At 45.7% G+C, this 12,802-nt stretch overlaps 1 protein-coding gene across 3 annotated transcripts in view; it reads left to right on the top strand.

Annotated features, from left to right (window-relative positions):
• Positions 1-12,802, top strand: part of lama5 (laminin, alpha 5) — a 297,320-nt gene that overhangs the window by 194,816 nt on the left and 89,702 nt on the right. For all 3 annotated transcript variants that reach the window (XM_078236714.1, XM_078236713.1, XM_078236712.1), the window contains exons 31-35: positions 822-948; positions 3,986-4,125; positions 6,172-6,287; positions 10,230-10,441; positions 11,304-11,508. In XM_078236714.1, the coding sequence (XP_078092840.1) occupies positions 822-948; positions 3,986-4,125; positions 6,172-6,287; positions 10,230-10,441; positions 11,304-11,508 (800 nt within the window). The remainder of the gene's footprint in view (positions 1-821; positions 949-3,985; positions 4,126-6,171; positions 6,288-10,229; positions 10,442-11,303; positions 11,509-12,802) is intronic.

Raw genomic sequence — 12,802 nt, forward strand, 5'->3', positions numbered from 1 at the left:
CTCCATATTTGCAGATGGATGTAGGGGATCTGAAGCAACCAGGAAACCCTGACATTTGGGAGACCTGGACCGCATTTGATTTTGATTTTGTTCCTAGATAACAACCGGCAATATTGCGAGGTTGGTTGCTCGCTAAGTGGGAATAATTCACAGCTGGGAGTGGATTGGGGCAGATTAGCGAGAAAAGAGATAGTGAGTTGGCTGAAAGATCACAGGGGTGGGGGTGCAATGAGAAGAGGCCAATTGTGACATTATTTGGGTGTCTAGGTGGAGCTGGGGTGGTGTTTCTGTTGGCCCTCAAGCAGTGCTGCAAAAGCACTTCGCTGCTGGGGTCCACTAGTTCTTGCCTCACCCACCCCACTTCAACTACTGAACTTCCTTGGCACTGTGAAACCAGGCTGGGAGATACTGAGAGATAAATGATTGCTGAAATATGTAATGCACAGGCAAATTAACATATTTACTCACTCACCTGGCCCGGTTACTTGCCTGTCCTCCAATGTGCCCTGGTTAAGCTAAAAGTAGGCAAGGTTGGGATCTGACTTCAGTTTTTTTTTAATCAACCTGAACTCCCTTCCTAGCCTGGCCTAGGGTGGTTAAATCTCTACCCTCCATGTCTAGCTCCCAATGAGGAACAAACTGAGGCACTAGTGAGGGGAACCAAATCCCAACAGGATCAAGAGGGGGAAATTCAGGGAAGCAGCAAAGGATTCCATTTTTTGTGCTCAAACTTATTTGAAAAGTAGAGAGATGGCACGGAATGTGGCACTTTTGTGTTATAAAAAGCAGCTCCAGAAGTGTGTAACTTTGTGCTTTTACAGACGGTTGCCACCTTCAGTGGCCGTATTCCAACTTTGGGTCGCTACGCCTTTGTGATTCACTTCTATCAACCAGAGCACCCTACCTTCCCTGCAGAGGTGCTGATCAATGGAGGACGGATTTGGCAAGGTAATCAGAGTGAATTACTGGTGCCAACTGCAGTAACTGTAATATCCAGATAGTGTATTTGATTTATATAGACTCTGTTCGATTTACATAGGCTGACAAGCTGTGTTGGATCAGATCAGACCATTTTATCAGATTATGTAACATCTAGTAAGGCTGGTAATAAATTGACTGGCATTTTAATGCTCTAAGTCTGGACTTTTAGCCAAGCATACATAATGAAGCTCAGCTAAGAGCCCAGAAATTCATCAGCCTGTTAAAACATGAGTCCCAAGGAAAACATGGCTGACTGACAGCTCTGGCTGTCATTGCAAATTCAATGCTGACTTACACAAGATAAGAGGTTTCAAGTGCTTGCAGTTTCTGCTATTGATCTTTGAAGGCTCTGGATTATTGACACTTTTATTAGGCTGTAGTAAAAAGTTATTTTTAAAGTGGAAAGTTATCAGTGTTTTATTATTTTTAAATTACATTTCCTGCAGTCACTATAGGGTTAATTGGTTCTATACATTGTTTAGTGGATTACATCAAAGTGCCATAGTTTGGCATGAGGCCAAGAAGTGCCATAGGTGTTGTTTGTGGGGATTGGAGGTGTACCTTCACATGGGGCCATAGGGTTGTTTGGGAGGCATGAGGCGTAAGGGGCCATAGAGGGGGTGGGGAGTATACCTTGGCAAGGGGGCATGAGGCGCCATAGGGGGGTGAAATTCCACTTCCACGCCTAGGAACACCTGCGGCCGTCTCTGTACAACTTTTTCCCGTTCCCGGCCTGCCTGATCCCAGCCCCGGCAGTGAAGATCCCATCCTCATGGGCAATTTCTCCCAAGGTGGGCAGCTCGAGCTGGGAATTTTCCTGACTCTCACTACCCACCGCGAAGATGAAAATCCAGCCAATAGTTTCTGAAACATTGCATTAAATTTAGCATCTCTTTGAACTAAGAACCAAGGTGGCTGTAATGATGCATAAAAACCCATGAAAATAAAATCGCAAGTTGGTTTAAAGCTGGCCCCAATTGGTGTCAGTGCCAGTGGTGCCCAATGTTGGGATCGTAGGCATTTGGCAGCAGTCCCAACATAAACGAATTGGTCTCTGCAACCTTCAGCCGTCATCGAGACTAGTTTAGAAAGTTTTCAAAAACGCATCAAACAGAATGTGAGACGAGAACTGTTTATCTGAAACTGTTGAAGTAAACTTGCGATTTGGAAGGTGAGTCTGTGTTTAATTTGATTTGATTTATTATTGTCACATGTATTGGGATACAGTGAAAAGTATTGTTTCTTGCGTGCTATACAGACAAAGCATACCGTTCATGGAGAAGGAAAGGAGAGGGTGCAAAATGTAATGTTACAGTCGTAGCTAGGGTGTAGAGAAAGATCAACTCAGTGCGAGGTAGGATCATTCAAAAGTCTGACGGCAGCAGGGAAGAAGCTGTTCTTCAGTCGGTTGGTATGTGTCCTCAGACTTTTGTATCTTTTTCCCGACGGAAGAAGGTGGAAGAGAGAATGTCCGGGGTGCGTGGGGTCCTTGATTATGCTGGCTGCTTTGCCGAGGCAGCGGGAAGTGTAGACAGTGTCAATGGATGGGAGGCTGGTTTGTGTGATGGATTGGGCAACATTCACAACCCTTTGTAGTTTATTGCAGTCTTGGACAGAACAGGAGCCATACCAAGCTGTGATACAACCAGAAATAATGCTTTCTATGCTGCATCTGTAACTGACATTCAGTGAAGCTCACTTTTCCTTGAATGCTGTTTCTGCACTGTAAGGGTTTTGGTCAAAGGGCCAGTCAGATACTCATGAGAATAATAAAAGCAGATGCGGATGCTGGAAATCCGAATCAAAAACAGAAGGGTCTGAGAGCATCTATGGAGAGCTAACGTTTCAAGTCTGGATGGCTTTGGACCACATTGAGATTTTTTAAATTCATTCACGGGACATGAGCATCGTTGGTTGGCCAGCATTTATTGCCCATCCTTAGTTGCCTTGAACTGAGTGGCTTGCTAGGCCATTTCAGAGGGAAGTTGAGAGTCAACCACTTTGCTGTGTCTTTGGAGTCACCTGTAAGCCAGACCAGGTAAGGACAACAGATTTCCTTCCCTAAAAGGACATTAGTGAGCCAGATGGAGTTTCCCAACAATTGACAATGGTTTCATGGTCACTAGTAGATTCTTAATTCCTGATTTTTATTTATTGAATTCAAATTCCACTATCTGCTGGATCTGCAGGATTTGAACCCGGATCCCCAGAACATTAGTTGAATTTCTGGATTAATAGTCTAGCGATAATGCCATTAGACCATCATCTCCCCTTGAGTTGAAATAGGACATAGCTTACACTGCCCATTATGAAAGCACAAATACAGTGCAATAGCTGGTCTGTAGCAACTTATTCCTAAACTAATGGGTATTGTTTAGTATATTTTCAGGGGAATTTCACAGAAACTTCATTGCAGTGTTACTGTAAGCCTACTTGTGACGCTAATAAATAAACTTTTACACTTTATATTTGTATCCAGTTTAGTTTGAAGTGTGAAGTCGCAATTTTTTTTTCAAGTCTGTTGTCATATTTCTCAATTCGCTTCCATTCTAGCGCCTAATTCCTTTCGCCCGACTGCACAATAGTCCTGTGGTTATGACAGTGGAGTAGTTTACCAAGAGGTTGAGAGTTCAAATCACAGCATGGCAAGTTCAGAATGTGAATTCGGCAGGCTGACAACAAGAAAGTAACCATGAAAGCTGTCATTTTGTCATGAAAGCACCCAGCAAAGGGAGCAGCTACCCTGCAGTCCACATCATCTAACCTACATGCGACTCCATTCCCCCGCTCTGCGGTTGACCCTTAAATGCAGTTAAGGAGGGGCAGTAGAACCTGCCTTTGTGGTGCTGCCTATATCTCGGGATCAGATTAGAAAAAGGATCTAGCTTTGTTCCTTGTACATGTGCCATTGCAAATTCAGCTAACTCTGGTTTAAAGGCGATGTTTTCTTCAAGCACGCTTGTGACCCGACTGCCATCTTGTGTTTTTTTTCATTTCCTTCCAGGTCACGTCAATGCTTCGTTCTGCCCCCACGGGTATGGTTGCCGTAGTTCTGTTCTTTCTGAAAACAAGATTGTCCTAGATGTAACTGACAACGACCTGTCTATTATCATTCGGGTGCCTGATGGCAAAACTCTGTGGTTGGTAAGTGATGACATGACCACGCGATTAAAGATAAAACACAGGGAATTCTGGGTAGGAATGTACGAACAGCCGGTTCTTGTAACATTGTCCTTTCCCAAATTACACAGGAAATAGCTCAAAGTGTTAAAACTGAATTCTTGCAAAGAACATTGTCCTCTTGGCCAAGAGATTGAGAGTTCAAGTCTCACAGCTGTAGGCCTTTGCAGTTCGAACTCCTCTGGGACAGAGTTCAGTCAGGATGTCTCTGAAGCGAGGAATCATTGACATCTGACCCCACTACAATTGCATATCCCATTGGCTGATTTCTGCTGATTGTTTAAATTCTTACGAAAGAAGGGCTAGAATAATTAGAACCCAAAGAACAGAACAGATGAGACCTGAATATCTGTAGGCCACAATTCTGGAAGTTACACTGGGATCGTGTCTGTTAGTGTCCCTTCCAGTGCACGATTTGCGTGAGGTTAACGGGTATCCACATCTCTGGCAAAACTGGTGCCGGGTTGCCATCCAGAGGTTGCCCGTTTACCCAGCAGGAAACTGTCCATGTGCCTTTCTCTCCCATTAAACCCCACCCCCTTTGCCCCCAAACAGAGGGTTCTGTTCCTTGGGGGGTCTCAGCTATTTTTCTGCCCCACTTGGAGGTCAGTATGTCTCATCTCACTCAACATCCTGGCTCTTGTCGGGTCCTGTATGTGTGCTCTTACTGACTCCTGCTGTCACTTGTATCAATTCCTTGACATCTTGGAGTTGCAAAGGTTGAGTGGAGTCTTGATCCATGACGAGGCCCAGTCGTGAACCCTAGACCCCAGCACTTCTCGGTTCTATCTTCTTTCTGAGTAATTTCACTGGAGTCACGGTTAGAGTCTGTCAGAACGGCTAAAGAAATTCAGCCCCCGTGATAATGACTTGCTCCTAGTGCCTGAAATTCTTCCATTTTGCTGAGCAAAAACTAAAGAAGCCTTGCACAGCTCCCCATTCGAACATACGAATTAGGAACAGGAGCAGGCCATTCAGCCCCTCGACGTTGCTTCGCCATTTGATCAGATCATGACTGACCTGATAATGGCCTCTAATTTCCTATCTACCCCCAATACCCTTTGACACACTTGTCTAGCAAGAATCTGTCTAACTCCGCCTCAGAAATATCCAGTGAGCCAGATTCCACTGCTCAGACCAATGCCCCTCTGGGAGAGGCAAATTCTCCTCGCCTCAGTCTTAAATGGACGACCCATTATTTTTGAAAATAGTCTCCCACATGGGGAAACATCCTTTCAGGATCCACCCTGTCAAGAGCTCTCAGGATCATATTTGTTTCAGTAAGATCACCTCTCATTCTTCTAAACCCAATGAATACTGGCCCAACCTGTACCAAACTTTTCTCATAAGACACCCCCTTCGTTCGGGAAATCCATCAAGTGAGCCTTCTTTGCACTGCTGCTAATAATTACATCCTTTCTCAAAGGGAAGGCGATGGCCTAGTGGTATTATCGCTCGACTATTAATCCAGAAACTCAGCTGATGTTCTGGGGAACCGGGTTCGAATCCCGCCATGGCAGATGGTGGAATTTATATTCAATAAAAAAAAATCTGGAATGAAGAATCCACTGATGGCCCATGAAACCGTTGTTGATTGTCGGGAAAACCCATCTGGTTCATTAATGTCCTTTAGGGAAGGAAATCTGCCGTCCTTACCCGGTCTGGCCTATGTGTGACTCCAGAGCCTCAGCAATGTGGTTTGACTCTCAACTGCTCTCGGGCAACTAGGGATGGGCAATAAATGCAGGTCAGCCTGTGGCGCCCATGTCCCACGAACGAATAAAAACAAAAATAAGGAGACCAAAACAGTACACGGTAGGCGATGTGTGGTCTTCTCAACGCTCTGCACAACTGTAGCAAAACATCCCTACTTTATGTTACCTTTCCCTTGCAATAAAAGATAACATTCCATTTGCCTTCCTAATCACTCACCGTGATTCGGTTATTTAACCCAGTAATTGTTGAACTCACCTGGTTCTTTTTCAACCTGTAAACCTTTGCCCTTTCCAGGACTACTTTTTGATAGTGCCAGAGGCCAGCTACAACTCAAACTACCTTGTCGAAGAGCCTTTGGACAAGTCTTATGATTTCATCAGCACCTGTGGAGGAAATAGTTTCTATATCAAGTAAGTTCTTGCTTCAAAAGTGACCACGTATCACAGAGACGCAGCACAAAAAAATCCTGAATATCTTTCCATTTGCACCTCTGAGGCTTCTTCTGATCCTTTATCTTGTCCTTCAGTAGTTCATTTTGATGTAATCAAATAAGCAACCTCAATAAGCTGGATGTCGATTGAGTCCTGCTTCACCTGGGCTGACTTGTAGAAATCTTACTTCTGAGTTAGAAGATTGGCCCAGGACTTGAGCCTGTAATCAGGGCCAGTACGCTAAGGGTTAAGGTGAGAGGGGAGAGATATAAAAGGATCCGGAGGGGCAACTTTTTTCACACACAGGGGGGTGAGTAACTGGAATGAGCTGCCAGAGGCAGTAGTAGAGGCGGGTACAATTTTGTCTTTTAAAAAGCATTTAGACAGTTACATGGGTAAGATGGGTCTAGAGGGATATGGGCCAAATACAGGCAATTGGGAATAGCTTTAAAAAAAGGTGGCATGGACAAGTTGGGCCAAAGGGCCTATTACCATGCTGTAAACTTCTATGACTTACCGGGGGTTTTGAGAAGAGCAGGATGTTTCTCCCAATGCCCTGGCCAACATTTCTCCCACATTAAAACCAAATCAAGTTCCTCTCATTCTCTCATGAAACTTATCAAAGAGCCACACATACATGATAGACCTGTTGACCGCAGCACAGTGGTTAGCACTGCCGCCTCACAGCGCCAGGATTCAATTCCGGCCTTGGGTCACTGTCTGTGCAAAGTTTGCACGTTCTCCCCGTGTCTGCGTGGGTTTCCTCCGGGTGCTTTGGTTTCCTCCCACACTCCAAAGATGCTTGGGTTAGGTTGATTGGCCATTCAAAATTGCCACTTAGTGTCAGGGGGATTAGTAGGGTAAATCCGTGGTGTTGTGGGGATAGGGCCTGGCTGGGATTGTCGTCAGTGCAAGTTCGATGGGCCGAATGACCTCCTCCTGCACTGCATGGATTCTATGATTCTATGCTGTAGGCCATCATGGTTAGATAAGGTAGATGAGTTTGTTCCCATTAGCTGCTGGTGTAAGCACTGTTGGGGGGATGGGGTGACACATTTTAAGGTTCTGGGCAAGGATGCACGTGTGATGAACTTTTTTCTGAAACGACCTCAAACTTGCTGCCAAAAGTTCTGGTGGAAGCAGAGACGGATTAATGACTTCAGAAGGAAATTGATGGGCACTTGAGGGACGTATGTGTGGCTCTTTGATAAGTTTCATGAGAGAATGAGAGGAACTTGATTTGGTTTTAATGTGGGAGAAATGTTGGCCAGGGCATTGGGAGAAACATCCTGCTCTTCTCAAAACCCCCGGTAAGTCATAGAAGTTTACAGCATGGTAATAGGCCCTTTGGCCCAACTTGTCCATGCCGCCTTTTTTTAAAGCTATTCCCAATTGCCTGTATTTGGCCCATATCCCTCTAGACCCATCTTACCCATGTAACTGTCTAAATGCTTTTTAAAAGACAAAATTGTACCCGCCTCTACTACTGCCTCTGGCAGCTCATTCCAGTTACTCACCCCCCTGGGTGTGAAAAAAGTTGCCCCTCCGGATCCTTTTATATCTCTCCCCTCTCACCTTAACCCTTAGCGTACTGGCCCTGATTACAGGCTCAAGTCCTGGGCCAATCTTCTAACTCAGAGATAGAGCAGGGGAATGGGACTGACTGGATTGCTTTACAGTCAATTTGGACTCGATGAGCCAAATGGTCTCCTTATGTGCCGTAATGGCTGCCTTTGGTGCTTGTCCTGAACTTGGGATCTTACTCTGTAAAAGGTGAGCGCCTGTGTCACAACAGCCATGGCACCTCAGGCGAGTTCCCTGCATGTGAGGCACTTAGTGATGTTACCAAAATACATGATAAAATGTATGAATGCATGTCGATTGCTGCCAAAAATTCCAGACTTCTCCTCTCGGCTCCATTCCCGGTTGCCCAGTGAGGCCAAAATAAACAAGCATCAGCTTTGTGCCTGAGCTGAACTTCAAACCCGAGATGTTGTCCATCACCAAAAACAGTTTCTCTCTGCAGCACTGTTTGCTATTTTCCTCTATCTCATTCTTGCTACTCCATACTCGCTAATACATCCTTCTATCCTAAAGTCCAAGCTTGCAATATCCTCCTGCCTTTAATTCCATATTTAATTTGAGTTAAACCAGTGCATGATGTGTTCAGAACTGCCAGCTGAAACAATTGCTTCTACAATTTGAACACCTTGACAATTTTAGTACAACTTTTCACTTATTAACATACATTATTGTATTTGTTATTAGGGAAAATGGAGGAAAATGTACCTAAATGTGTTTAAATAACCTCCCAAACTCTGTGGTATAAACATGTTGTCCAAAACTCTGCCCGCCATGCCTTTTCCGTGTCTTATAAGGGGTGGCACAGTGGTTGGCACTGCTGCCTCACAGCACCAGAGACCCAGGTTCAATTCCGGCCTTGGGTGACTGTGTGAAGTTTGCAAGTTCTCCCCGTGTTTGCGTGGGTTTCCTCCGGATGCTCCGGTTTCCCCCCACAATCCAGAGATGTGCGGGTTAGGTGGATTGGCCATGCTAAATTACCCCTTAGTGTCAGGGGGATTAGCACGGTAAATACGTGGGGTTATGGGGATAGGGCCTGGGTGGGATTGTTGCCGATGCAGGCTCGATGGGCCGATTGGCCTCCTTCTGTGCTGGAATGATTCTATGAAAAGGATGGCAGATTTCCTTTCTCTAACGTACATTCGTGAAGCAGTTGCAGCAATCCAAGGGTTTCTTGGTGACCGTGACTGATGCCAGCTTTCTTTCCTCAGATTTATTTGATTAACCAAATCTAAATTCCCCATGGTAGGATTTGAACTCAATCTTCTGGAGTATTAGTTCAGACATCTGGATTCCTGGTCTAGTAACACAAACACTTTACTACTGGTCAGTGTTTTTCAATTGTTGGCAGCATTATTAGTCATCTTGTCCCCATCCTCTGGATTTTCCTCTCTAAACCCCTTTGCTTTGAAATATCACCCTTTCATCCATCTCTGTTTTCTATCACTGTCCCTCTGGATCCTCCACTGCTCAATCCATCTCTCCTAAATTCTGGAATCATTCAGTTCATTGCATTCCTGTGTGAAACCCTGTAGGGAAGCTTTGTGTTCAAGGCTTAGTTGCTCCAGCTCAAGAAATTAAATAACAGGGGCGGCACGGTAGCACAGCGGTTAGCACTGCTGCTTCACAGCTCCAGGGACCTGGGTTCGATTCCTGGCTTGGGTCACTGTCTGTGTGGAGTTTGCACGTTCTCCTCGTGTCTGCGTGGGTTTCCTCCGGGTGCTCCGGTTTCCTCCCACAGTCCAAAGATGTGCAGGTTAGGTTGATTGGCCATTCTAAAATTGCCCCTTAGTGTCCTGGGATGCATGGATTAGCGGGTAAAATATGTAGGGATATGGGGGTAGGACCTGGGTGGGATTGTGGTCGGTGCAGACTCGATGGGCCGAATGGCCTCTTTCTGTACTGTAGGGTTTCTATGAACATTGGTGTTGTATCCAAAACATGTCAGGCTTCTGGCCTTCTAGCCCAGTGTTTCCCGCTGGCGGAAGGCGGCGCGTTGTTGGCGAGCAGGGGGATTCCCTGGTCCCACCGCTGTGAATAGGAATTCCCACTGACATAATCTCACTCCGGCGGGAAACCCGCGGGTTCGCTGCCGGCAGGACCGGAGAATCCCGCCGGCGCGAACAGCCGGAGATTTCTGGCCGTCACTTGTTTCCCCTCAATCAGTTTGGAAATGCATTGAAATTTGAGGCTTATGAGAAGATGGAGTTTTGAATTTTGAGTTTGGTGCAGAGAGAGAAGTTGGTGTTTGTTACTGCTAACCGCGTTCAAACTCGCGAGCTTCAGCTAAGAATGGAAGGAGTTTAGGGCTTGATTGTGCATGTCTTGAATTTCTTGTAGCCCCACTACCGCCTCGAAATTCTGCAAAGACTCTGCAGTGTCCCTCTCCGCGTTCTACAACAACGGTGCCCTTCCCTGCATGTGCCATGAAGTGGGCGCTACGAGCACATCCTGTGACCCCTTTGGAGGCCAGTGCAGTTGTCGACCCAACGTGATAGGCCGCGACTGTTCCCGCTGTGCTACCGGCTACTACGGATTCCCTAACTGCAGACGTAAGGGCCAGTTCTTTTTTAATTCAGATTAAATGAGTGTGTGGGATATTCGGAACGGATAGCTGAAATCATGGTTTCTACCATTTTAACACCTTGGCAACTTTAGTACTTGTAAACATTTTGTAAACTTTTTGTAAACTTGTACCCTAGTACAACTTTTCACTTGACAGTTTACATTGTTATGTTTATCATTAGGGGAAATGGAGGAAATTCTACCTATCAAAGAGCCAGTATGCTGACAGTGGGCTGAATGGCCACTTGTAGGGCGGCACGGTGACACAGTGTTTAGCAGCGCTGTCTCACAATGCCAAGGATCTGGATTCGATTCCCGGCTTGGGTCACTGTCTGTGTGGAGTCTGCACATTCTCCCCGTGTCTGCGTGGTTTCCTCCGGGTGCTCCAGTGTCCTCTCCCAGTCTGAAAGATGTGCTGGTTAGGGTGCACTGGCCTTGCTAAATTCTCCCTCAGTGTACCCGAACAGGCACCAGAGTGTGGCGACTGGGGGATTTTCACAGTAACTTCATTGCAGTGTTAATGTAAGCCTACTTGTGACACTAATAAATAAACTTTAAACTTAAAAACTTTTGTGCTTTACAATTCAATGTCAGGATTGGTCCTATCCTCACCTGTCGAACAATTAGGTTTACTCTTGCTGTTGGAGGCTTAACTGTTGATAATTTGCTCTCCTCTATCGCTAAGTGTTTCATGACAAGAGGGGACCTTAAACAGGGGTGGAGGCAAAAGATGACCTTTAAATAACTGGAGGGTAAGATTTGGTGTAAAACTGAATGTGACAATCTCTCGACTTGGAATCTTAGCAAATGGATCAACCCTCCCAATTCTTTTTCTTGTTGTTTCTCCAGCGTGTAACTGCGGCAGGCGTTTGTGTGAAGAGGTCACAGGTCACTGCATATGTCCCCCACGAACCATTCTACCGGAGTGCATTGTCTGTGAGCCACAGGCCTTTGGCTGCCACCCACTGGTTGGATGTGAGCAGTGCAACTGCTCACACTCAGGAATTCAGGACAGGAACAAACCTGGATGTAACCGCGAGAGTGGGCAATGCAGGTGAGGTGGTTGCAGGTGAGGTGGTTGCAGGTGAGGTGGTTGCTTGTGAGCCTGTCGCAGTGTTCCCCGCTGATATGATCGATACAATATTCCACAACACCTCGCAGCAGCAGGAACGTAGCAGTTTGAAGTCAAATCCCTGGGTAACTTCATTATCCATGATGTGGAGATGCCGGCTTTGGACTGGGGTGGGCACAGTAAGAAGTCTCACAACACCAAAACCTGGTGTTGTGAGACTTCTTACTGTAACTTCATTATCGTCATGGTTTTGTCTACAAGACCCGACTAATCTACTCTTGTTGATCAGATGTTATAACCTTAATCATGCTATCTGGCATCAAGGTATGTGAGAAGGAGTCAGAGTAGAGGAGGAACATCCCAGACAAGTTTTGTTATAAACTGTGTACTACCTGGAGCAGATACACAAAGCCACTCTGTTGGCTGTATATTTTAAATTCAGTTTCATTATTAAAGGTGATGACAGGTCATTCTCTCATATTCCTAGGAGTAGGGGGTTGAGGATAGGCAACGGTATCCTAATAATATCGGACTGTGCAAATTCAACTCTGCATTTTTAAGGATCCTTTTTTACTGGTGTCAGCTGGATGTCTGTGGTGCTACTTCACAAAGTGTACATTTTTTATTCATTCAAGGGAAGTGGGTATTGCTGGCTCGGTCAGCATTGTTGCCCATTCCTGCTTGCTCTTGAAGGTGGTGGTGAGCTGCCTTCTTGAGCAGCGGCAATTCATGTGGTGTCGGTTTGCCCATAGTGCCGTTAGAACATAGAACATTACAACGCAGTACAGGCCCTTCGGCCCTCGATGTTGTGCCGACCAGTGAAACCAATCTAAAGCCCATCTAACCTACACTATTCCAATATCATCCATATGATTATACAATGACCATTTGAATGCTCTTAATGTTGACGAGTCCACTACTGCTGCAGGCAGGGCATTCCACGCCCTTACTACTCTCTGAGTAAAGAACCTACCTCTAACATCTGTCCTATATCTCTCACCCCTCAATTTAAAGCTATGTCACCTCGTGTTAGCCATCACCATCCGAGGATAAAGGCTCTCACTATCCACCCTATCTAATCCTCTGATCATCTTGTATGCCTCTATTAAGTCACCTCTCAACCTTCTTCTCTCTAACGAAAACAACCTCAAGTCCCTCAGCCTTTCCTCATACGATCTTCCCACCATACCAGGCAACATCCTGGTAAATCTCCTCTGCACCCTTTCCAACGCTTCCACATCTTTCCTATAATGCGGCGACCAGAACTATACGCAAT

The sequence above is a fragment of the Mustelus asterias genome, chromosome 20, assembly GCF_964213995.1.
Source record: "Mustelus asterias chromosome 20, sMusAst1.hap1.1, whole genome shotgun sequence".
Classification (NCBI taxonomy): Eukaryota; Metazoa; Chordata; class Chondrichthyes; order Carcharhiniformes; family Triakidae; genus Mustelus; species Mustelus asterias.